General features: G+C 27.6%; 2 protein-coding genes and 2 long non-coding RNA genes across 6 annotated transcripts in view; 3 read left to right on the top strand and 1 right to left on the bottom strand.

Moving 5' to 3' along the window:
- Window positions 1-27,702, bottom strand: LOC114936644 (uncharacterized). Of its 3 annotated transcripts, XR_003820755.2 has the most exons (7): window positions 27,641-27,702; window positions 27,430-27,559; window positions 11,997-12,172; window positions 9,367-9,545; window positions 6,746-6,924; window positions 2,739-2,804; window positions 1-1,498 (listed from the first exon to the last, which is right to left on the bottom strand). It is a non-coding gene; the product is annotated as an uncharacterized LOC114936644 (long non-coding RNA). The 3 variants fall into 3 exon arrangements; XR_003820756.2 differs by lacking the exon at window positions 1-1,498 and having other exon boundaries at window positions 1,599-2,804; window positions 27,442-27,559; XR_003820754.2 differs by lacking the exon at window positions 1-1,498 and having other exon boundaries at window positions 1,599-2,804.
- Window positions 7,521-9,312, top strand: LOC114936643 (uncharacterized). Its single transcript, XM_029309892.2, has 2 exons — window positions 7,521-7,975; window positions 8,619-9,312. Exons 1-2 carry the CDS (start codon window positions 7,618-7,620, stop codon window positions 8,621-8,623), a joined length of 363 nt encoding a protein of 120 aa, XP_029165725.1. The 5' UTR covers window positions 7,521-7,617; the 3' UTR covers window positions 8,624-9,312.
- Window positions 12,765-14,422, top strand: LOC146724716 (uncharacterized). The gene is made up of 2 exons (XR_014926545.1): window positions 12,765-13,244; window positions 13,882-14,422. It is a non-coding gene; the product is annotated as an uncharacterized LOC146724716 (long non-coding RNA).
- Window positions 17,335-27,822, top strand: part of Kank (KN motif and ankyrin repeat domain-containing protein 2 kank) — a 39,540-nt gene continuing 29,052 nt past the window's right edge. Inside the window, exon 1 of the mRNA XM_029309885.2 lies at window positions 17,335-17,556. The gene's annotated coding sequence lies outside the window, so the exon portion shown is untranslated. The remainder of the gene's footprint in view (window positions 17,557-27,822) is intronic.

Genomic DNA, 27,822 nt, shown 5'->3' on the forward strand with positions numbered 1-27,822 from the left:
CAAAAGTTGTAGAGATATAATATCTTTAAATGATTTAAAAAATGCCATCCAAAAGCAATTTTAAGTCATGATATATTCTCCTCGAAAAATTCTACAACTTTTACCCGATACATTTTTTTATTCTAAAAAAATGTATCTTATAGTTGACAGATATTCGCCTGTTAAGATTTTATACGAATCATCTTGCATACATAGCATATTTTAATAAATAGAGATCAATTATATATTTAAATACAATATAATATAGAGCTGCAATAACAAATTATTAAAATTTTCCAAAATTTTCTTTTCACTGTTCTACAAAAAAAATCTCATCTTGTCGAGACATAGATTTCCTCGATTTTTTTTTTAATGCTCTATCCGCGAATAAATCGTAAGCTACTATGTAGGTTTGTCTGCGAACTTAAAAATAATTACATTTAAATTTGTCTTTTCACACCTAAAGACGATTTATTTATTTTTCTACGTGCTGTCGTTATAATTTGCGTCCCCTGCAATCTCCTGATAATGAATAAAAAGCGCGCAGAGCTAATCTAATTACCCAATTATAGATTAGTGATGCGACAGGACGCAGGACTATGCGTACTTCTTATCATAGATTGTGATATTTGATTATTATTATTAATTGATTAGTAGGATATAATTGTATACGTGTCTTTATATTGTGTTCGACGGCAGAAATTAGAGCGTTCTCTGTTCTTTTTGCCGAAAGAAGTGCTTTTCATGCTGTCAATGTCGTTATTTTATTTTCTCGTCTGGTCGTTCGAAGAGAAAAAATGGAGATAAAAAAAAATATTAATCTCTTCGCGCTTGCGTTAATAAAAATTAGGAAATGATAAAAAAATTAGGCCAATTTTTGCGAAAATTATTTACAAAGGAATAGAAATATTGCATGTTGTGTGTGTGTTTACGTATGTGTGCGCGCGCGTTAAGTTATATTGAGTATAAAAGAGTGCTGAATTCTTCGATAAAACCGCGCAGTATAAAGCGATGCTTCGCATCATCGCAACTCATCCTCTCGGCTACCTGAAACCGTGATAACTTGTACATAAATATCGTGTAAACAATTAATTATTCACGTACCTATATCAATTAGCTGCATAATTGCGTAAGAATAATATATGTATAACATCCCAAAAGCAAAAGTAGCCATTTTGACAGCAAATTACGTCATTAGGACGTCAAAATTATGTATTTTGACAGCAAATCGCATCATTTTGATGTCGAAATAATATAATAATTATTGTGGCTATTTGGGATACACACATGTATACATATGTATATCTGTACGAACGCGTTAAAAGATGAAAAAAAAAAGGAAAATTAGAGGAGAGATATCCATTTTGAAACTCGCGGACATTTTAACAGCTTTGAATGCTCTGACAAAGCATGGACACTTGTGTAATCTCTCGTGCGCATATAAATATGCGAATATTCCGCGTAATATCGCATTTAATATTAAATATGGTCCTCTCGATTCCTTAGTATTGTTTATGCACTGAAAAAAAATTATTGAATTTGAATAAATATTTAAATCATTTATTTGAAACTTAATAATATCGAAATTTTATTTTTTCTAAGTTTTTTGAGAAAGAGAGAAAGGAAGAGATGAAAAAATAGGCAGCTTTTTCATCCGAAATAGACAAATCAATAAAATGCGCAAACATCGGCTTTTCCGTTTCCCTGAAGAATCAACCGTATTTGTACCACATTTAGTGTTCATTGCTCCGCACGAGGCGATTATATTAAATCCGATAAAATCTCGTGCGATCTCGAGAAACGATGCGACACTGATAACGAGCGCCGTTTACATAAAAAAAAATCCGCTTCCCGGCTAAAAGTTGGCTCGATCCCCAATCAAAGCCGTAGATTTTTTCACATTATCATCCCGAGAGCAATAATATAATACGGTCCACACAACTAAGCGAATTAGTGTAGCAATAATTATTTTACTAATTATAAGACACTATGAAGGCGCGTTTTCCGCTGGCTTTCACACTCTTATGGGGAATTCCGCGATCTCTTAAATCGATTCTGTAAAAAAGAAGTGAAAGGGATTCATAGAAATTACTTTGCGAGAATCTCGAAAACTGCAAGATTAGAAATTGTCTGAATTTTTGTCACATTGCACATTTTTTCGTGATTAAAAATATATTTTTTCCAATCACAATTAAAATATTAAAACTTGACACAATAGAAGATAAAGATAGAAATTTTAAATCGAAAAATTTCTATGAATTTATCCCTTATTCGCTTATTTTTACAGAGTCGAAAGAATAGATTCGGGCGCAGACCAAATGCTTTGTAAGAAGATTTTATTTTGTTCTAGGGAGAAAAGAGCGAAAGGAAAGAAAAGAGCGACCATTGTATTTTTTTTTTTTTTTTTTCAATTCGATTTTTCAATTTCTCCTCTTGCCTCGTTAGCGCGCGTGCGCGACTAGTATTTTAATTAAATCAATTAAATTAAACAAACCTATTAGCGCGAAACTGTGGTGCGATGGAATAATGTACATGAATGACGTATATGATAGTTTGATAAACTGATTAAGACTGAATATATCAATGAGGCGAGGAGGGACTCGTCCAACGAATTAGATCGTCGATGACTTTTAGCGATTTTTTTTTTGTATAGATTTTTTTTTAAATAGCAGGTATAATGTTCACACTTAATTCTCGAGGAGTGTATCGGAGGAGGTATATACTGCTTTATATCATGTTGAAACATGTGCATGCGTTACCGTTTATATTGAATGGATGGTTGATCTATTTGTCTCTTTGGCACACTGTAATTTCATATGAAGGAGCTGAAAAAAAAAAGAAAAAAACATCTCCGGCTTCAGATTTATCACAGAGCGCAAGATATTTTGTGGCATTTAATTTAAATATATGTTTTATATTTATTTGTGTAAATCTCGATATTTTTATTTGTCCGTTTACCTTACACCCGTTTGTTTTTCTTTTTTATTCATCAGTGCGCATGTGCAAATTGATAAGCAAAATTTTGTGTAAGAATTGGGAAGATATACATATGGGGGAACAGAGAAAAGGAAAAAACAAAAAATTTGCATAGAATTTGCTATCGCATATCATTGATTGTAAATATTATGACACATTTCGATTATGTCATATTATTAAATGCTCAGCATCTCATCTTTTAATTAATTTTAATGTTTCTTAAGAAAAATCTAATGTAAAATTTAATTTTTTTTATTAGGCAATCAAAATTAAAAGTTTGGGTTAACTAAAGATTAATTCCAAATTTTTTCTCTAATAATAGAACATTTTTATTGGCATACATTATTTTTGGGATCATTGCATTGACTAAAATATGTATATACTTTTATTTATTCTATGTGTTCAAAATTATGTAACCTCATAGAAAGACTGCACACACAATAATTAAACATAAATAAAAATAAAATTTTTTTTTGCAACAATATGGCAGAAAAATTATTTTTTTTATGAAAATATAAAAAATAAAGCGTTGCCTGAATAATTAATATATTAACGATTTATATACAGGGTGATTTTAGGGTGTCCCAAATTTCATTTTCTTAACTTGTCAAAAATTTGAAAAAAATTAAATATATATTCATATGAAAGACCCTCTTAATTTTCAACAAAAAAAACATTAAAATTTTTTTGTTCTTATATATAGAATTATCCTGTGTGTATGTACAGAAAGATCAGTAAAAAGATAAATATTAAAATGTGTACGTCTTCGCTAGTATTATATTTTGTAAATGCGATTTATGACACGCATGTAGAAGAAGATAAGTTATTTCAAAAGCAATTAGGCTCTGCAAGCGTCTTTTCCTTTTGGGATAGAAGAACGTAAAATTAGAAAGACACTAAAATAGTATCGGTGGTCGCCTTTTGAAGTCGGACGTACACGCGTTCCTCTATGTGTCTCAACACTTCCTCCATAAAGAAAGAATAATTCCACCACAGAGATAAATCATAAAAAGATCTCTTGCGACATTTTTTCGATCATTTGTAATATATATACGATAATACAGCGATATACAGCATAAATATAAAATGCAGCTACTACGATATATTGATTAATATGAATTGAGAGAGAAAGACAGAGAAAGAGAGACAGCAATTATTTAATAAGAAGAATTCGATACTTTTAGAAATGCGCAGCATTTTACTCTATATAATTTATTAAATATAATAAATTAAAAAATATAATGAAATATATATAAGAGAGTAAAGTTCTTACTAAAATATATTATTTCATATGCTCTCTATGTGTGCTCTTACTTAGCCGTATTCTTGCCAAATAGTCAACACAAATAAATATATACCGCCATTTGATACAGTTTTAAATTCGCCGTCATTGTAAATATTATATACCGATGCAATATTTATAAAACTTTTTCGTCATTTAAGCGACCATTTGATAATTATCGTGCATGGAAAGAATTTTTTTAATTTTCGGCTCCTACTTTTCGCCGATGATTCTGAAATATTGAGCGATTATATATATAATCGCATTATAGATAATTATATATATATATATAATATATATAATAATAATAATAATAATTTATTATTATTATTATTATTATTATTAATTATGGTTATAATTATAATTATATATATAATTATATATATAATTTCATATGAAATATATCAATGAAAAAATTGCACGATTTGAGAGAAAAAAAAAGAGTGTTTGGTGTGTCCGCGTAAACTTTTTTTTTCACATATGTACGCCTCGTTCTTGCTCGTCTTTGTCGTAACTGTTCTCGTATAAAGAATGCAATTTTTATAAATATAAATATACGTTTCGATTACTTAAAGACAGAGGTAGACTACGTCATTGTAAAAAAAATAATAATAAATGAAAGATACACGAACGATATAATAGGATAGAGCGCGCGAAACGCTCTCGTGATGACATTTTTCTCAGGTATTTAACATGTTTGTAAAGTGTCACAGGTGACTCCTTCCTATAATCATTACTATCGAGATTGGATTAATCGCCATTATGAAAAAGCTTGCAAACGATCAACGTGTTTTCAATCGCAAAGTTCACATCCGTATACTTCAGTATTTATGGGGGAGAAAGAAATTTTATTATTTCTGAGATCCCTCTATTTAATTAATGTGATTGATAGATTTTTTTATCGAGAAAAAAGAATATCGCAAACTTTTGTGACATTATATTCTTCTGAAAAAAAATCTTATAGAAATAATCCATCAAATTTTGAAGAGTCCCGGAAATAAGATTCTTTTTTTGTCTCTATTATACTTTTATCAATTTTCTCCGGACAAATCTTTTATTATAATTTTATTTATAATTTTTAAATAGCAATATGCATAAAATTACGGAAGATAGTCTCAGAAATATAATCTAAAAATTGTTGAAAGCAATATTTTCTTCTTTCAGGCTTCCGAATAAATCACTAAGGATGAGTGCAATTTTGATTATCATATATAGATATAAATATAAATCCTTGGTGCTGTCGCAAAAATTAAAAATTAAAATTAAAATAAATTAAAAATTAAAATAAAAATAAAATAATTAAAATAAAAATTAAAAATTTAAAATGAATAGGTATACGAAAATATGTGGAATGAGAAAGGAAGGATTTCGAAGCATTATGCACATATATATTCTAAGGAATAAAAAAATTTCCTATATTATGTAAAAAGATTCGCGCATTCCGTAACGCGCGGTTTCGTTTACGCTATCTATCTCGTAAATCTTTATGTAATGATATAATATTTAAGAGATGGAAGAAAAAGAATATACTCGCGTTAAGAAGGAAATTTCTGATCTGATCTCGAAGTAATCTTATATTGCTAAGGTAGTCGATCATAATATAATACAATATATATATAAGCTAGAGAAGAGGATGATTTTTTGTCAGAAGCTCTATCGGCTTTCGAAATTGCTCTTATATAAATATACGTAATTACAAACGTATCTTTAAGCCTTTTTCGTCGAGAATGTTCGTGGATGTTACTGATGTGCGCTTCGGTGTAAAGTTTCACGATCGCGTTCTCGATATAAATATTTATTCCAACAGTATTATACGAGTTATATCGCGCGAATAATTTTCACGCAAGGCTCGTCGTTTGATTACGAAAAAAAGAGAGGTATGTAACGAAACATCGATATATTCTCTGTATAATGTATAACAGATATAGCCATTTAATTCTCGATTACTTTATATCGCAACAAATGAAGAAGAAAGAGAGAAATTATAATTGTAAAAGGAAAAATTATGAATAATTGCGGTTAAATATAAAGGAATAAAGGGAAAAATTTCCTTTACGATCGCAACAAGAACAGTGTATTTGTTACACAGTTGATCGTTAGATGTGCATAATGATGATGCAAAAACTTTGAAAATAAAACGATCTGACTCATAATTCGTAGCATTCTTAATTATTAATTCCTCGACACTATTTTATGCTCCATTGTATTAAAAAATTTTTGCGTTGAATGACGAAGCGTTCAAATAATAGTTATTTTTTGTAAAACAATATAGTTAAATGCAATTAAATTTTTATTCAATATAGTTAAATGCATGTGGCAAATTTTTCCTTAGAATTTATCCTAAAAATCATGATATTGAAAGATTTTTTCAAGTTTCTCTGATTAATATTTAGAATAAAAAATATTAATATATATAACATCTCTAATTTTCTCTTGTTTAAATTGCTCAAATAAATAAACTGAATTAATGTAATTTATAACAATTAATATATAAATAATGATATTTACCTTAAAGTGTTGCTCCGTCGATGCCCGATGCCTATTTCAAGCCTTCTCCTCCTCCTTACAGGTTGTAAGGATCGTCAAAATCAGTTTATCGATTAACACGCGCGATACTTTTAATTTTAACAGCACTCCTGCACTTGTACGCGCAATACTTTTAACAGCAATCCCGAATTTTACGTCATCTGTAACATATAAATATAAAATCTAAATTATAGCAGCGTTCAAATTAAATAAAATAATTAGTTCAAAAAATTATTATTGGACGCGCCAAACTTTATGTTTGGTGCGTAACAATAATAATCTAATAATTACTTAGAATAAATAATAATCTATATTTATATATACGTACAATTAAATTCCTGGTTATCTATGAAAACCTATGAAAATTCGATCTGTATAGCCCTTATATGAAAACTTGATTTATGTTTAGTTAATTGCAATAGAATCTTTAGAATTAAAATGTCTCTCATAATATAATATATTGCTTATTTCACAAAACATTATTTAAATACAAATTTTATATAAATTTACCATATTATTTGTGCAATAAATTTATAAAAAATTTAATTATAATTTAAATAATAGAGCTATAGAAATAAATAATAGAGAAATAAATGGAGCATTCTTGAATATGATTTTTAAACGCAGATTATATAGATAATTTTGTTCCCTCTATCATATGTTATTGTAAACACATAATGAAAAATAATAAACTCGAGACAAAAAACAGATTTCAACTAAGTATGTTTGTCATTTTAACAAAAACACATTTGTTCACGATCGTTTCTTGTATTTAATTAGAATCTCTTCTCGCGATCTCAAACACATCTCTTCAGAAAACACTTTGCGACAGTAAAGAAAACATCATATCGACGATGAATAGATACTGCTTAATGAACCATTTTAGATTGGTAAACGGACATGCAGAATGCATTTATTGTGTGCAACCATTTCAAATTCAAGTAATTCAAAACACGGAACTTTTAAAACAACACCTAAGGAATGCACATTCAAATTACTGCCAACAACGTATTGATGGATTAGGTCATGAGAGCTTTGATTATTTGGCGGCCACTCTTTTCCACATAACACGAAATGAAGACGTAAAGTGTAAATTGTGTGAGACCAGATTTAATGTGCCAACATCTGCTTTGACGGAACTAAGAAATCATATAATAAATACTCATGTATTTATCCTAGTGCAACAACAGCTCTATCGACGATTGGATTATGGTAAACTATCAACTAACTACTAAAACCACTAATCATAATCAGAAATATGAGAGAAGATGTATACATAAAAATTGCAATGAAATATATCTGAGTCGCACACCAAAATCAAAATTATTTGCGCACTTGGTCTTTCACTTTAAATTTTAATAGTAACTTTTATAATTGATAAAATATAACTTTTATCTCTTCTCAATTACTTGCATGCATTTTTATAAACAATAAGCACATTAAATTCAATACATTAGCACTATTGTTATAAAAATTATGAATATTGGAATCAGTTATTATATCATTTATACATTATATACATTTGTATTTTAAAAGCATTATAAATCTAATTTTCAACCCGTATCTAGATAATCTTAAATAATACTTAAATAATATGTCGATTTGTAACAAAAATATAAATTGAAAATCTATATTTTTATATACATTTATATTAGGATCTTTTATCGGATCTATGAAATATTTACATACATATTCTCGAATTCTTCTTCCCGAGTATATGAATTATAAGTTAAAGTTTAGTAATAGTAACAATTTAGACTTGTTAATATTAAACAACAAACATAATTAAAAAAGAAATTTTGTTATATTAATTATTTAAAATTTTTTACTCATTAAATTTTCTATGTTCATGTAGATTAACAAGTCGTCGAGCTTCGGTTCAATAAAGGATGCAGAGATTTCGGAAAAAATACTAAGGACAATGCATTATCATGGCCATAAACAATTATTTACAACATTTATAATTAACATTTTCGTTTTAATGACCTAAATTCAGCGCGATTGATAAAATAAAACAAAATCTGACATCGTTGACAAATTTATCACTTTAACTTTCTAATCACGTAGCGTAAATTATAAAGATCATTAAATCTTTATAATTATATCAAATTAGTTCGATAGAAACTTATGTTTTATTAAGAATTTTTTAAATTATTTCTAAATTGAGCATCGATAAATATTATATACATATATCATTGTTATATAATATATTCTACAAAATATCAGCTGCTTGTAATAAAGACAAACACATTTAATAACAAATGTATGTTACAAATATTAATCCATATTATTATATTTCAATAACGATCAATAACGATTGTCTTTTGTCTGAGATTTTCTCAATGCCATGATGTGTAAAAGATCTGATTATCTATATATAAATAATTTAATCACGATCTTTGGCTTGCTCACGTTTAAATCGTCCTCGACAAATTAACCAATTTTACAGTATAAAATAATGTTTTAAATAAAAAACTAATTTATTTAAGTCACTTATATAGATATTATATATTATCTCTAATTTTCTCTTGTTTAAATTGCTCAAATAAATGAACTGAATTAATGTAATTTATAACAATTAATATATAAATAATGATATTTACCTTAAAGTGTTGCTCCGTCGATGCCCGATGCCTCTCTCAAGCCTTCTCCTCCTCCTCTCAGGTTGTCAGGATCGTCAAAATCAGTTTATTGATTAACACGCGCGATACTTTTAATTTTAACGGCACTCCCGCACTTGTACGCGCAATACTTTTAACAGCAATCCCAAATTTTACGTCAGCTGTAACATATAAATATAAAATCTAAATTATAGCAGCGTTCAAATTAAATAAAATAACTAGTTCAAAAAATTACTATTGGACGCGCCAAACTTTATGTTTGGTGCGTAACAATAATAATAATCTAATAATTATTTAGAATAAATAATAATCTATATTTTTATATACGTACAATTAAATTCCTGGTTATCTATGAAAACCTATGAAAATTCGATCTGTGTAGCCCTTATATGAAAACTTGATTTATGTTTAGTTAATTGCAATAGAATCTTTAGAATTAAAATGTCTCTCATAATATAATATATTGCTTATTTCACAAAACATTATTTAAATACAAATTTTATATAAATTTACCATATTATTTGTGCAATAAATTTATAAAAAATTTAATTATAATTTAAATAATAGAGCTATAGAAATAAATAATAGAGAAATAAATGGAGCATTCTTGAATATGATTTTTAAACGCAGATTATATAGATATTTTTGTTCCCTCTATCATATGTTATTGTAAACACATAATGAAAAATAATAAACTCGAGACAAAAAACAGATTTCAACTAAGTATGTTTGTCATTTTAACAAAAACATTTGTTCACGATCGTTTCTTGTATTTAATTAGAATCTCTTTTCGCGCTATCTCAAACACATGTCTTCAGAAAACACTTGGTGACAGTAAAAAAAACATCATATCAACGATGAATACACCACACACCGTAATGAGACATTTTGTATTGAAAAACGCACATGCAGTATGCAAATATTGCCCTGAACAAATCCGAGTAATTCAAAACATGGAACTTTTAAAACAACACATAATATATGCACATCTAAATTACTACGCACAAAATATTGATGAAATAATTCATGGGGACTGGGATCATTTGGCGGCCAATGCCTTCTACATAACACGATTGGGACAAGCAAAGTGTTACCACTGTGATATCAGATATCATATGCCACAATCTGCTTTAAGGCAACTCATAAATCATTCAAGAAATCATATATCTACTCATGCAGTTAACCCAGTGCAACAATAGCTTTATCGACGATTGGATTATGGTAAACTATCAACTAACTACTAAAACCACTAATCATATTCAGAAATATGAGAGAAGATGTATACATAAAAATTGCAATGAAATATATCTGAGTCGCACACCGAAATCAAAATTATTTGCGCACTTGGTCTTTCACTTTAAATTTTAATAGTAACTTTTATAATTGATAAAATATAATTTTTATTTTTTATCAATTACTTGCATGCATTTTTATAAACAATAAGCACGTTAAATTCAATACATTAGCACTATTGTTATAAAAATTATGAATATTGGAATCAGTTATTATATCATATATACATTATATACATTTGTATTTTAAAAGCATTATAAATCTAATTTTCAACCCGTATATAGATAATCTTAAATAATACTTAAATAATATGTCGATTTGTAACAGAAATATAAATTGAAAATGTATATTTTTATATACATTTATATTAGGATCTCTTTTCGGATCTATGAAATATTTACATACACATTCTCGAATTCTTCTTTCCAAGTATATGAATTATAAGTTAAAGTTTAGTAATAGTAACAATTTAGACTTGTTAATATTAAACAACAAACATAATTAAAAAAGAAATTTTGTTATATTAATTATTTAAAATTTTTTACTCATTAAATTTTCTATGTTCATGTAGATTAACAAGTCGTCGAGCTTCGGTTCAATAAAGGATGCAGAGATTTCGGAAAAAATACTAAGGACAATGCATTATCATGGCCATAAACAATTATTTACAACATTTATAATTAACATTTTCGTTTTAATGACCTAAATTCAGCGCGATTGATAAAATAAAACAAAATCTGACATCGTTGACAAATTTATCACTTTAACTTTCTAATCACGTAGCGTAAATTATAAAGATCATTAAATCTTTATAATTATATCAAATTAGTTAGACACAAACTTATGTTTTATTAAGAATTTTTTAAATTATTTCTAAATTAAGCATCGATAAATATTATATACATATATCATTGTTATATAATATATTTCACAAAATATCAGCTGCTTGTAATAAGGACAAACACATTTAATAACAAATGTATGTTACAAATATTAATCCATATTATTATATTTCAATAACGATCAATAACGATTGTCTTTTGTCTCAGATTTTCTCAATGCCATGATGTGTAAAAGATCTGATTATTTATATATAAATAATTTAATCACGATCTTTGGCTTGCTCACGTTTAAATCGTCCTCGACAAATTAATCAATTTTACAGTATAAAATAATGTTTTAAATAAAAAACTAATTTATTTAAGTCACTTATATAGATATTATATATTATCTCTAATTTTCTCTTGTTTAAATTGCTCAAATAAATGAACTGAATTAATGTAATTTATAACAATTAATATATAAATAATGATATTTACCTTAAAGTGTTGCTCCGTCGATGCCCGATGCCTCTCTCAAGCTTTCTCCTCCTCTCAGGTTGTCAGGGTCGTCAAACTCAGTTTATTGATTAACACGCGCGATACTTTTAATTTTAACGGCACTCCCGCACTTGTACGCGCAATACTTTTAACAGCAATCCCAAATTTTACGTCAGCTGTAACATATAAATATAAAATCTAAATTATAGCAGCGTTCAAATTAAATAAAATAACTAGTTCAAAAAATTACTATTGGACGCGCCAAACTTTATGTTTGGTGCGTAACAATAATAATAATCTAATAATTATTTAGAATAAATAATAATCTATATTTTTATATACGTACAATTAAATTCCTGGTTATCTATGAAAACCTATGAAAATTCGATCTGTGTAGCCCTTATATGAAAACTTGATTTATGTTTAGTTAATTGCAATAGAATCTTTAGAATTAAAATGTCTCTCATAATATAATATATTGCTTATTTCACAAAACATTATTTAAATACAAATTTTATATAAATTTACCATATTATTTGTGCAATAAATTTATAAAAAATTTAATTATAATTTAAATAATAGAGCTATAGAAATAAATAATAGAGAAATAAATGGAGCATTCTTGAATATGATTTTTAAACGCAGATTATATAGATATTTTTGTTCCCTCTATCATATGTTATTGTAAACACATAATGAAAAATAATAAACTCGAGACAAAAAACAGATTTCAACTAAGTATGTTTGTCATTTTAACAAAAACATTTGTTCACGATCGTTTCTTGTATTTAATTAGAATCTCTTTTCGCGCTATCTCAAACACATCTCTTCAGAAAACACTTTGCGACAGTAAAGAAAACATCATATCGACGATGGATACATACCGCTTAATGAACCATTTTAAATTGGTAAACGGACATGCAGAATGCATTTATTGTGTGCAACCATTTCGAATTCAAGTAATTCAAAACACGGAACTTTTAAAACAACACCTAAGGAATGCACATTCAAATTATTGCCAACAACTTGCAATGATGATCAATTCTATTGATGGATTAGGTCATGAGAACTTTGATTATTTGGCGGCCACTCTCTTCCACATAACACGAAATGAAGACGTAAAGTGTAAATTGTGTGAGACCAGATTTAATGTGCCAACATCTGCTTTGATGGAACTAAGAAATCATATAATATCTACTCATGCAGTTAACCCAGTGCAACAATAGCTCTATCGACGATTGGATTATGGTAAACTATCAACTAACTACTAAAACCACTAATCATAATCAGAAATATGAGAGAAGATGTATACATAAAAATTGCAATGAAATATATCTGAGTCGCACACCGAAATCAAAATTATTTGCGCACTTGGTCTTTCACTTTAAATTTTAATAGTAACTTTTATAATTGATAAAATATAATTTTTATCTTTTATCAATTACTTGCATGCATTTTTATAAACAATAAACACATTAAATTCAATACATTAGCACTATTGTTATAAAAATTATGAATATTGGAATCAGTTATTATATTATTTATACATTATATACATTTGTATTTTAAAAGCATTATAAATCTAATTTTCAACCCGTATCTAGATAATCTTATACTTAAATAATATGTCGATTTGTAACAAAAATATAAATTGAAAATGTATATTTTTTATACATTTATATTAGGATTTCTTTTCGGATCTATGAAATATTTACATACACATTCTCGAATTCTTCTTCCCGAGTATATGAATTATAAGTTAAAGTTTAGTAATAGTAACAATTTAGATTTGTTAATATTAAACAACAAACATAATTAAAAAAGAAATTTTGTTATATTAATTATTTAAAATTTTATACTCATTAAATTTTCTATGTTCATATAGATTAACAAGTCGTCGAGCTTCGGTTCAATAAAGGATGCAGAGATTTCGGAAAAAATACTAAGGACAATGCATTATCATGGCCATAAACAATTATTTACAACATTTATAATTAACATTTTCGTTTTAATGACCTAAATTCAGCGCGATTGATAAAATAAGACAAAATCTGACATCGTTGACAAATTTATCACTTTAACTTTCTAATCACGTAGCGTAAATTATAAAGATCATTAAATCTTTATAATTATATCAAATTAGTTAGACACAAACTTATGTTTTATTAAGAATTTTTTAAATTATTTCTAAATTAAGCATCGATAAATATTATATACATATATCATTGTTATATAATATATTTCACAAAATATCAGCTGCTTGTAATAAGGACAAACACATTTAAAAACAAATGTATGTTACAAATATTAATCCATATTATTATATTTCAATAACGATCAATAACGATTGTCTTTTGTCTCGGATTTTCTCAATGCCATGATGTGTAAAATATCTGATTATATTTAAATAAATAATTTAATCACGATCTTTGGCTTGCCCACGTTTAAATCGTCCTCGACAAATTAACCAATTTTACAGTATAAAATAATGTTATAAATTAAAAACAAATTTTTTTAAGACTCTTATATAGATATTATATGTATATAATCAATTTTACATATTAAAATTAATCGAACATATTTTATATCTTGTGATAGATATTCATATTTTTTATTGTGATAAATCAGAGAAACTCTTACAAAATTCTTCCAATGCCACGATTTTCAAGGTAAATTCTAAGAGAAAATTCTCTCTATGTGTGCAAACAATATAGTTACATGCAATGAAATTTTTCTTCAATAAAATGTTTCGTAAAAAGTGACGCTTTCATAAATTATGTACGTAATTGCTACTTCTTTATATTACATCATTACTTGTCATCGTATGATGTCTGAATATTTAACGCGGGTACTTGACCCGTGCTCTTTAAATACGGAACTGCGATTCAACGCACGAAGATAGCATCATCGCGAGGTATGAGCGCAAGATCTATTTGTTGCGTGCGGAGTGCTCCAGCTGGACCTAATCGACTTACAGACTGCCAAATGGCAAGAGAATGAAGAAAAAAAAACAATATTCTGCATGTATGCAAAATAAAAAATTTAATATTACAAATATTCATCACCATATAAAAAAATCTTATTAACAAACTACATTAATGTAATATTAAATTAATTCTTATTTTATATTTCTGTGTGATTCTTAATTTTATTTTTTTGTCAAATTAATTACCACTAAAAATGATGTTGTACATGTATGTGCACATTTTATTTGTAATGTTATTATATTATTAAAATATCGCTTATATGAATTGTCGTCAATCCGTATTAATAAAATTTTTTACACATTATTTGCAGATAATTTTTATATATATGATTAGCGTTGCAGATATCGATTGACGCAATAATAATGAAATTGAACGTGTGTTTAATTCGGATGCGTTGCAAAACACGGGTAAAGATAGAATTGAGCAGTAACTTGAGATAATATAAGAGCGAAATCCATTTGTTGCCTATGTAAAGTGTACCAGCTGGAGCTGATCAAGTTGTTGAATTCGCACTCAGGTCATTGCCACTGCTGTACAGTTGCATTATTAAATCTCACATTGATTATAGCACTTGATTAAATATCAATCATTATTTATTCATGTATTAATAAATAATTAATTCGATATCGTCGCGAAACTGCCGTTACCATTTAATTAATAAACTTGTATTAAATCTTGGTATCAAAATATATTGTGTAAACAATAATAATCTCATCAGTATGGTTCGATAAAAATAAATATTCCTATTCGCAAATTTTTTGATCACCTAATGAAAAAAAAAATATATAGACTGTAATATAATTTTTTATAAAAATTTCTTAACAACGAACTCTCTTATTTACACAATATAGAAAGAGAGAAACATTTTTACTCTAAAATATAAGTTTTATATTTTTTCGGAATTTTTAGCCATCTTTTACGTGAGACAAAGGTACAAACCTTCTTTGTCGGATCGCGACAATGTCCAGGTAGTGCATGTAAATTTTGAAAGGCCCTATTCAGGGCCGAAGGCTCATCTGGCGAGTATTTTTTTTCTTGTTGGAATTTTAGCGTCATCATTTTTTTAAGAGTGCAAAAAGCTGATGTTTTATTAAATTGATTGAATCCTTGAAACAAAATAATACCGGATATTTATAATATTTATTGTTTGATAAATTAATTTTTCTTAAGCTTTTGTATATTTAATAAATTTGCTGTTATATATAAATAAGTATTAAATCTTGATTTTATTTCATATACAAGAATCGGTTTATTTTTTTTTCTTTTCTTAATCAGTAGTATTTATATTTTTCTCCAATGTTGTAATATTTATCATCTTAAAACAATGTAATTTTTGTGTGAAATAAATTCGAGAAGTTGAATAAATATAGATTAGAGAAAAATATCTCAATTTTCTCTCATGTCAAGTAATTTAAAGTTTAATGACTAAGTAAAAATAGTAATAAAATAAAATAATCATCTTATCTAAGATAAATTGACATATTTTCATCTCATCTTTATCTATCTAATTTGAAAATCATCTAAGCACAACACTGCCTAATAGCAATAAAGAAAACTATTGTTTGCACACATAAAGAGAATTTTCTCTTAGAATTTACCTTGAAAATCATGGTATTGAAAGAATTTTGTAGAAATTTCTCTGATTTACCACAATAAAAAATATTAATATCTATTACCACAATTTCTTATTGTAAATATTAACCAGAGAAACTTGCAAAATTCTTCCAATACCATGATTATCAAGATTTTCAGAATAAATTGTAAGAAAAAAGCTCTCACTGTTGCATTTAACTATATTGTTTGCACACAGAGAGAATTTTCTCTTAAAATTTACCATGAAAATCATAGTATTGGAAGAATTTTGTAAGAGTTTCTCTGATTTACCGCAATAAAAAATATTAATATCTATCACAATAAGATATAAAATATGTTCGATTAATTTTACTATGTACATATTAATATTTTTTATTGTAAATATTAATCAGAGAAACTCTTGCAAAATTCTTCCAATACCATGATTATCACGATTTTCAGGAGAAATTCTAAGGAAAAATTCTCTATGAAAGCCCGCAGATCCGTCCCTGACGATCTTAACTTCCCGAACGCGAGCCGCGTCCGAGAACTTCCATCCCGTCGTGTCCCTTAGCCTCAGGTACTTGGGGCAACCTGTCTCGAGAGGCCCAACATCCTCTCTCGTCCTCGCAGAGCCTTCTCTTTCTCTTCCCGATCTTCCGCAGCCGTTTACCCGCGTCTCTTTTTCCGCTTCTCTCTCGCCGCATATACGCGAGATGGAAGGGGCCGAAAGAGAAGGAGAAGAACCAGTTGTGAACCAGAACCGTCGGGTCCTCAGAATCTCCCAGTCACTTCTCCGAGTCTGTGCGGTGACCAGTGTACGTGGAAATAGTTGTTGTTGCGCGCGCGATCTCACCGGCGCGACGCGGCCAGGATCAATCGGCGCGTAAACGTCAAACGTCACCGTCGTAGTACGATCGCGCGCGCGCGAGCGCGTCGATCCGATCGTAGGCTCGGTGATGACACGGATCGCGACCCGCGAGAATGGAAAGGGCTGACAGGTTAGTGGAGCATTTCTGGATTTCCGTGCGGACAGATTCATCGGTTCGCGCGAACGATTATTTAGCCGAAAAAGCAAGAGAGAGAAGAATTTAAGTGATTATATATAGGAGGTTCATCGAATAGCTTATTTAATCCTTTAGGTTCTCTCAATACATATTTTATATATTTTTTTAAATTTAATTTTTATTAAAAAAGTGTAATTAAAATTCATTATACATGTTCTTGTATTATATTATTATGTTACTATTTTATTACACGAGAGAAGAGATCTTTCTCTTAGAATTTACCCTAGAAATCATGGTAATCGTGAGATAAAATATAGTATTGAGAGAATTTTATAAGTTTGCCACAATAAAAATATTAATATGATTAAATAGGTAGTTCATCGAATAGCTTTAATCCTTTAGGTTCTTTCAATACATATTTTATATATATTTTTAAATTTAATTTGCATTAAAAAAGTATAATTAAAATTTATTATACATGTTCTTATATTATTTTATTATATTACTATTTTATTACACGAAAGAAGAGAACTTTCTCTTAGAATTTACCCTAGAAATTATGGTAATCGTGAGATAAAATATAGTATTGGGAGAATTTTATAAGTTTACCACAATAAAAATATTAATAACTACACAATTAAGATATGAAATACATTCAATTAATTTTAGTCTGTACATATTAATATTTTTTATTGTGTAAATATTAATTAGAGAAACTCATAAAATTCTTCCAATATACTATTTTGTCTCACGATTACCATAATTTTCAGGCTAAATTTTAAGAGAAAAGTTAGAAACATTTTTTTAAATATAAAAAAGCGAATAAGAGAATGTACTAAAAAACAGTACTTGTGCACATTATCTCATTAACATGATAATTTAGATTACTCTCTAAAATAAATGAGGAATTTAATATTAAATTTGTATTAAATCTCTGTAGACGGACAATCTCACATAAATTCCGGAATGAATTAATTAACTCTGAAGCTATCAAATTTATTTATTTACGTCTGAGATCAATTATGATAATTTTAGTTTGTTGCGTAATCAAAGCGCGAATCTCATTAATTTACGTTTATTGATTTAATTGAATAATAATGATTTCACGCATATCGCACGCTTTGTTAACGTATCACTTAACGTATCGCTGGACGTCGACTAAAGAGTCAATAACCCGTATTATAGGAAGTCGATTGTATTATTTTTTATGATAAACCCCTGTTAGTTGACACGCTAATTGCAATTTCGCAATAAAATGAGAGATAATTATGCTGCGTAATCGCGACACTCGCATTAATAAAAGTTTTCGATATATATATCAATCACTGTTACATTTAAAAAAATATTTCTTTTCCATAATATAAAAGAGTAATATTTATATAAAATTAAAAAAAAAATTAAATAATATTTAAATAAAGTTAAAATATTTATAAAATTAAAAAAATTTAAATATTCATAAAATTCTATTTATTGCATAATTTTTATTATTTTTATTAATATATTATTTAAAGAATATTGAATCTGCATTTTTCAATTTCTTCAGATAATAAAAATGTATGGGAGCAATTAATAAAAATTTAACATTTCTTTACGTATTATATAAAAAAATATTTTTCCTTTTAATAAAATATATACATTAACTTTTTTTTTAATATTATGGTCATGAAGTCATCCGAGATTATCGCGTTAGTTTATACTGGACTAAAAGGGATCTAATATCGGAGTAAGCAGTTTGGCACGGTATGATTATCATATCGAATCGCAGGCAGAGAGAGACACCCACAATAAGTCTCCGATTTGCATATTGCAGCACGGCGTTACGGAACGTCTATTTATGAACGCTCGCTATCGTTATTTATATTCTAGCTATGCTCGATCGCGGCTCATATCTCTTTATATATGTAGCGAGTTTGTGTTATTGTGGACACACGATAAACGCAGATAAATTTTCGGTATTATCGTCTCGCGGCACATTGCGACTGCTACACGTTATTTTTCAATTTTATATTTATGAACTTTGATACATTTTTTTTGCGATTGTTTTATTATCGACGCAATATCGCACGGTTTTTGTTAGAAAACAGAAATGTATTTTTACAGGGAATAATGTCTCGAGTGCACCCGCTAATCTATGCGGCAAATATAAATCTGCGACGTGCATAAGAGCGTATGCTAAGCATTAAACATCGAGTCACGATATCATTATACGATTGACATAGCGATTTTATAGTCATGTCCGTAAGCGTAATGCAGGAAAACATTATTAACGATTAGATCGACGTGAATAGTGACTGACATCCATTAAATACTTTCGCTTTTGGATAAACAGTCTGCATGAGAACGAAAGCACGTGGATCTAAAATGTCAAAAAATCGAAATGTCAAGTTCAGTTTTGTCGATTTGATTTAAATTCGATAAAAAAAATTTAAATTAAAAATTTATTATACGGGAAAAACCTAAAACATAAAACAAATAAAACAAATAATAAATAAAATAAATAAATAAATAAATAAAATAAAATAAATAAAATAAAGAAAATAAAGAAAAGAATAAATAAATAAAAAGTAAATAAAATAAAGAAAAGTAATAAGAAATAAAATAAAAGAAAATAAAAGAAATAAAATATAAGAAAATAATAAAATAAAGAAAATAAATAAAATAAATAAAATAAATAAAATAGAATAAAATAAATAAAATAAATAAAATAAATAAAATAAATAAAATAAATAAAATAAATAAAATAAATAAAATAAATAAAATAAATAAAATAAATAAAATAAATAAAATAAATAAAATAAATAACATAAATAATAAATAAAATAAATAAAATAAATAATAAATAAAATAAATTAATATAATTATCAAAATTAAAATACAGCACAAAATAGATTTAAAATTTTTGAAGATATTTGTAGCATAATGCAAAAATGCATTATTCGTTAGTGGAATAACATAAATAAGTTTGAAGTGTGAGATCATCGATTATAATAAACACTACAAACATTGCAAATGCATTATGGGAAGTAGTATGCAGACGCGTGTATCTAGTGGCGTTTATATATTTTTTTGTGGGAATGACGACGTGCAGCCTCCGGCGCGTGTGCGATTCTTTCCGTCTCGCGTAATTAGTGCCTTTGCGAGTTGGATTACATAGTCTAGCGTAATTGCCTGGGGATTAGTTTGCCATTAAGCAAAGACAGCATAAACGCCGTTTCCGCGGAACGAAATAAAAGGGCAATTTAACCGCGTTTTATTGAGCGATACACTTATTTATACGCTACGTTATACGCGCGCCAAAGTGATAGTGAAATGCACGAAAAGATAGTTTGTACTCGTATATGCTATCGGCAAGCATTTACATACATGTTATAGATTAACATTTGGGACACATGATAGACAAGATTTACTGTACTCGGAAAAGTTTGCGCGATTGTTCTAAAATAATAAATAAAATATGCAAGTAATGTAATTTATTTAGTTTGTGCATAATTGTCATTTTTATTTCATTTTTCCTGCCATAAATATTAATTATACGAATATAAGTGATCGTTAATCTTGTAATAATATAAGATCAGAGAGATATTATATTTCACTCTTTATTATATACAAAATAATAATATATAAATAAATAAATGTATTATTCATTATTTTATATATTAGATTTATTTATTATTTTTTATATAAATTATTTTATTTATTATTAACCTGCACACGATGGGTGGGGATTATTACCCGAAAAGCTTGTATATAATAATTAAATATATATTCAATCATATTAAATTAATAAAATGTAAGTATAATAAGACATTCTTTGGATCTCTGTTAAATCAGCATTAATTCAAACATTATAATGACCCTAATTTGCGTGAGCTTCTGCTATTAATGATATACTCGCTATTGTCTATTAGCTGTTAACGAGATATTTCCATAAAATATTGCATGCATGAGCTCTTCTCGAGAATGCAGTAGCAGGTGCAAATAAACTCTCGTCCTTTTCCCTTCTTGATGACATCGGAATACGTTTACAAGTGCGTTGGCGCATTACTACGCGCGTTATTACATAACAGCTTGCAACATTTCTCTATTCATAATCTCGGTTCGATTTGTAAGAGAATATTTAGCACGCACAAATAGTTTGTCATTCCTATGTTAATGCACGACGTAAATTGTCATATCATTAAGAAAAACGCTGCGTTTTTTAAGATATGTTTATGATAATTATAAGATACTTTTTGAATTAAAGAGGTTTATATATTTATTAATATAAATATATACTTATTATAAATAATTAATAATTTTGTACTTATTATAAATGTTTACGCTGCTCTGATACTTTATATTTCTTTATTAACGTAATAAAATATTCATTATATTATTTGTAATTGTAAAAACAATTGAGAGACGAATAATATATAAATATATAAAAAAATAATAATAGATTAATTTATTAAATAACAAATATGGAAACTGAAAATTAATTAATAGATAAAAATAAAATTTTGAATTCAGGCGTGATTTCATTGTCTATCTTCTGAATACAGGTGCATTGTAATTTTCTATGATCGCGTGCATTCTTACAATGCTAAACATATGGTTGCAGCTGTCTATATTTCTCATCACACAAGTAACAGATTTCTGACCGAACCATTAAGTGGTTATTTTTCTCATCTGCCTAGAGCGCATTTGAAAAGAAATTTGTGGAAATATACAGCCACAGACAACAAATTATATCCTTTAATAAAAGTTAAAACAATTGTCGATTCGATTACTCAATTATGTAACACGCGGATATAAACAAATGTACAAATTTAATGTCTAATGTAAAAAAAAAGAAAATATATGTATGTAAATTATTAATTTCATATGGATAGAAAATATGATTATCGAATTTTATTATTTAATTTTATAATTTTCTAATTTTATTATTATTTAATTTTATTATTTCATTATTATTTAATTTTATTATTTTATAATTTCTAATTTTATAATTTATTAATTTTGTTCAAGTTTTGTATATACATGTTTCAATGTATAAACATTAGTTCATTAATTTTTACTAATGAGCTTGTGCATAATTTTCGATATAAACATCAATTTTTAAATCCTAAAAATAATGTTTATTTTTATTTACCGAATATATTCATAACATATATACACGTTTTATTCGTGCTTATTTTTAGCATACGTGAGAGGCATTTCTGAATGTAAAATGTAAGAATGAGCAACTTTATTCGCGATGCCAAGACCTTGACATTATTTCTCGACTCGATTGAATCCACGTAAATAATCACGAGTTGTGCGTCGGGAGATGTTTTTGACAACTATGGAAATATCTCTTTGCAACATTGCAAGCGACGTCATCGCATAATACGTAATCACTTGGAAATACGTTTCTCGAATACGTAATCTCTTTGCAGACGTAGTTAACTACAAGCTTTCATTAAGAACAAATATCTGCAAATTAATATAAGAGGAAAACATATACAATGTATAATTGATGTACTATCTGGAATATTTTAAATTCAAAAACAATTCTAATTAAATTTAATTAATAAACTATATTTAATGTATAAAAAATGATAGCATATATCATTTAATTTTAGTTCAATTTATTTTTACTAATTCAAATGCAAAATCATTTTTTACGTTTAATTAAATGAATTTAATTAAATATGTATATATATAAAAAAACAACTAAAGAATATTAATAAATTTATCTTGATGTTTCCATATCAATTAAATTTATCAAAATAATCTCAATTAAATTATTAAAACGTAGTGTATGTGATTACACATTATGCAACTGCATGATTATAATAATTGACGATGAATAAAAAGTGTTGGTTTTTATCTAAAAAAATATTTAAAAAATTAATTATACATGTAAATTATAGATCTTGTGTTTTTAAGTTGTTGAATTCAATGACAAAATTTTTATTTAAAATAGTGAGAAATTGGTCAAAATATATTTTAAAAAACTATTACAGTATACACCCTCCCCAAACTTTACTCTCAAAAATTTTATTATATTATTTATTACGTATTAAAATGATAGAAAATGTAACTTTTTAAATAGTTTAATTTTTTAGAAACTTTTTTGCAACACATTGCAAATACGTGTATGTTATACTTAATTAATCCCTACATAATCTCTTTCTTGATTCAACATTGCTTTGTTGCATTCTTTTTATTGAATCATATCCGATTGATGAATCTTGTTTCCACATAAATTATCTCAAAGAGAGATGCCGACGATTATTTATTTAGAATTATACAACTACGATAATTTTTAACGCAACGATGAGTCTCGTTCATTAACATAAATAGTCATCGAAGAGAACGAACGTGCGATTGATAGATATCGTATATTGGATACAGACAGAGTCATACTAAGAACTGTCTGTCATTTAATCGCCATCATTAAACGGTATCTTTAAACATCGAAATTTAAACTTACTACACATTGATGTAAATTGCTAGCGAGAAAAATATATTTTGCACAGTTGTCTCCTTCATTTGAAACGGAAAATACAAAACAAATGATTAAAACATGTGTATCAATAGATCCATCCATTCAATTTTTTTTTTGAATAATAAATTTTTTAAATTGTAGAAATATGGCAGTAAAGACACGTGTTTTTCAAATAAGTTTAAAATAATACACGTCAATAATACTGAAAAAAGCTATGGATTGTCTTCTACAAATTAATAATTCATATAAATATTGTATTAGATATATATGAACCTTTATTAGGGGAGCGCAAATTCATGCGAATTAAGCTTATGTAATTTCATATGTGAGATTAATTTTTTAACTATTTTTTTAACTACTAGAATATGATTTCGCGTGAATCTTAAAATCTTATTGTTATGCATTGAAAAAAATACTTGACCGCGATTTTGTACTCGGGTATTTGTTGACACAATAATAGTACAAGACTTGATAATGATAAAATATCTCTCCGTGTAAATATTTGAATGTCGTGGAGGCGAAAAGCTAGTTTCATATAAATTTCATATAAATTTCACAAGTTGACTTTTCTTTAAAAAAAATTCATATAGTTTATCACGGACTATTTAATAATAAAATATTATCGCCGTTGCAAAAATACAATCGTAATCAAAACTAATTGTACAAAATGATTTTTAGTGATTTTTCGCGATAATAACATAAATGTAATTATCGCTAAAAATCAAGGTTTATCACATAGAATCTACTTTCAACGGCGGTGCTTATTAGTGCAAAGTGTTCATGTTCTCGAAGTTTTAAATGCTCCTAAAGAAGCGGAGCCCACATGCTCGCACGAATCGTATTATTCAAGTTGCACATGTGTGCTTAATGCGTAAGAATGTGTGTGCGTAAATGCGCACGGACGAACGAGAGAGGCTGCGATAGGTGGGCCTACATATGCTTACATTCGTTACCATGTACCGGGTGAAGCAAGTGTGATGGCCATGAAAAAAAATTTTTTTATATCTCGTATTTAAAAAAATATTTAATAAAAATATTTAATAAAAAATATTTAATTAAAAAATATTTTTGTATTTAAAAACATGTTGTATGTGAGTGCATTTTTATAGAACAAAAACAACAATATAAGATACATAGCACATATACATACTTTCATTGATATGTATTTCAAGTTCGAAGGCAAACATACATTTTAATCGTGAGAGGAAAAAAAATTCAGCGATTTACGTGATTTCTGAAGATCGGGGAGGAGCGATGCGACATCAGCTGCATAAATAATGCATGTGCATCGAACGCATACGACACGACGAGTCAATGAAGGAGACTCCCCTGGTTGCAGGTGTTTCGAAGCGAGAGAATGTTTTAAGCACCCTTTACATTTGTTCGTCCGCATTTACGCGTTCACGACCGGCACGTACATAATAAACGCACGAGAGAGAGAGAGAGAAGTTTCACGTTGCACGCCCACACATCAAACGCCTTCGCGCGCGAGAGAGGCCTCGTGTTGTTGCATCAGGCCCCGGTGTTGGACCGCAGGCCCAATAAAGGAGCACTCACACATACGGTGAGATATTATGCGGCGTAGAAAGCAAAAGTGGGATGCAGCTGAATTAATCTAAATAATGTCTTTGACATAATCGGTCGGAAACGTAAACACAGTTCTGTATTCCGTATTTTCCTTCAGCATTCCGCACATTCTTTTCTTCCCATTTATTTTTATTTCCTCTGTCATTTATTTCCCTCGAAAGAGAATAATCTCACGAATTGAAACATATAATAAATATTTCTCGTACAATGTTATATATATACACTAAAAAAAAATTTGTTAACTTGACTAAGTAAATTACTATTTTGTTAATTGAATACATATTAGTATATACGTTTTGTTGGATATTTAATGTTATATTTAATTTAATTATTTGTATATGTTCAATTAACAAAGGATTTAGTTGAAAGGTTTAGTCAAGTTGACAAATTTTTTTCAGTGGCATTTAATTTCTTTTATTTTATTATTATTATCTTAATAAATTTTTTAAAATATAAATAAAATATGAAATCACACATGGCACGTTTGGGAACGTAGCTTTACTAACATCGATCTAATAGCTGCGATTATATAGTTGTGTTAGCGCGCGCTACAAAATCACATAAGCACTTTACCTTTTATGTCTGGAATCAAATGGGCGTTTCTAACTTACCTCCAACACTTGCGTTTAACCCCATTGACGTATGCGTTCTTTTTTTATAATATTATAATATATTACATATTTATATATGTAGTATAATAATAATATACTGGTAACTGTAATAATATGGTAATTTATATCATTTTTTCATTACAGAATAAATCTTAAATATCTTAAATATCTTCAATTTCTTAATTTAAAAATTTTTTTTATTCTGTTCTATTTTAAATTATTATTATTTAAAATTTTTCAATAGAATTTTCTTATGATTCAACATGATGTCAACAGAAAGAATAATTTATATTAATTTCATTACGTTGTTAATTTGCGTACTCGTTTTTTTATGACACTTGAGAGATTCTAATAGAAACTTATACTTACAACAAAAAGTATTTAAAAATAGTGCTTTTCTATGCAAAATTAAATAGAATTAAGATGAGGCTAGGTGATTGTCAAATCCAGTGAAAAAGCTTATATTAATTCGATATCGAATCAATATCAATGGCATCAGAATACATTATAATATGCCTAGATATTAGAAAAATTGATAGATTAATTAATTAAAATTGAATTAAATTAATTAATTCAAATTTTTTTGTTATTACTACTAAAATGATTATATTTAAAATTATATTTGGTTTGATAATAAGTTTTATAGGAAATATGTTATAAAACTTATCAAACTAAATATAAATTCAAATATAATCATTTTAATAGTACATCGAAAAAATCGAAATTTTAAAATATTCCTTTAATATCTAACAATAAGCATCGATGGCATTGATATCGATTCGTCATCGAATTAATATTAATTTTCTCACTGGGAAGTTAGACAATGAAATGTTGGACAACAAAAGATACTCAATCTAAAATTCGAATATAAACATATATACACATATATATGTATCTATAATTTTTCTGTATTGTATTGTTATTATATTTTTCTCTATATTTCTATATCTATATTTCTCTGTATATATCTATATATTTTCTCATTCCGTTTAATTTGATTATGCGCGTGAGGTAATGTTATATTATTATTTGATAATAAAATCTTAAAAATATGCATAAAAATTATTGCACTGTATATATGGATAGAAATAGATTAATTAAGTATGCAATGCATACAAATTCCATATTTAAATCTTTAACAAAAAATGCGAACAAAGAAATCGTATTTTCTACAAAAAAATCTTTCGACATAAATACCTTCAACCTAACCTTCAATTAAACTCGCTTATCTTCATACATCTGCCATTACGCTGCACATTTCGCTCATCGTTTCCATCTCTTGCACATCTCGCGTGAGACGCTGATTATCACTCAGCTTCATTCTTAACTATAAAGTTAGATTTCAATATTTAAATCTTCAATAGAAAATGCGAACAAAAGACAATAAATTCAATATAAATACTTGCACCTTCATCGAAGACTCGTGCTCCAACCTCCGATGCATCCTTCGCACTGCACACTTGGCGCGAGACTGATACTCGCTCGACTTCACGCTTGACTGTGACGTCAGGTATCGCCGCCAGGCGGCGCCACCTACTTGGAGTCCGCGGTCGCTGAGGAGGGATCAGTCTCGCGCCGGACGTGCAGCGG

This window comes from Nylanderia fulva, unplaced genomic scaffold (assembly GCF_048542155.1).
Source record: "Nylanderia fulva isolate GAGA-0341 unplaced genomic scaffold, ASM4854215v1 Scaffold12, whole genome shotgun sequence".
NCBI classification, from domain to species: domain Eukaryota; kingdom Metazoa; phylum Arthropoda; class Insecta; order Hymenoptera; family Formicidae; genus Nylanderia; species Nylanderia fulva.

Excerpts from the sequence above, each read along its gene's own strand:
- LOC114936643 (XM_029309892.2), top strand. The coding sequence starts at position 7,618 with ATGAATAGATACTGCTTAATGAACCATTTTAGATTGGTAAACGGACAT.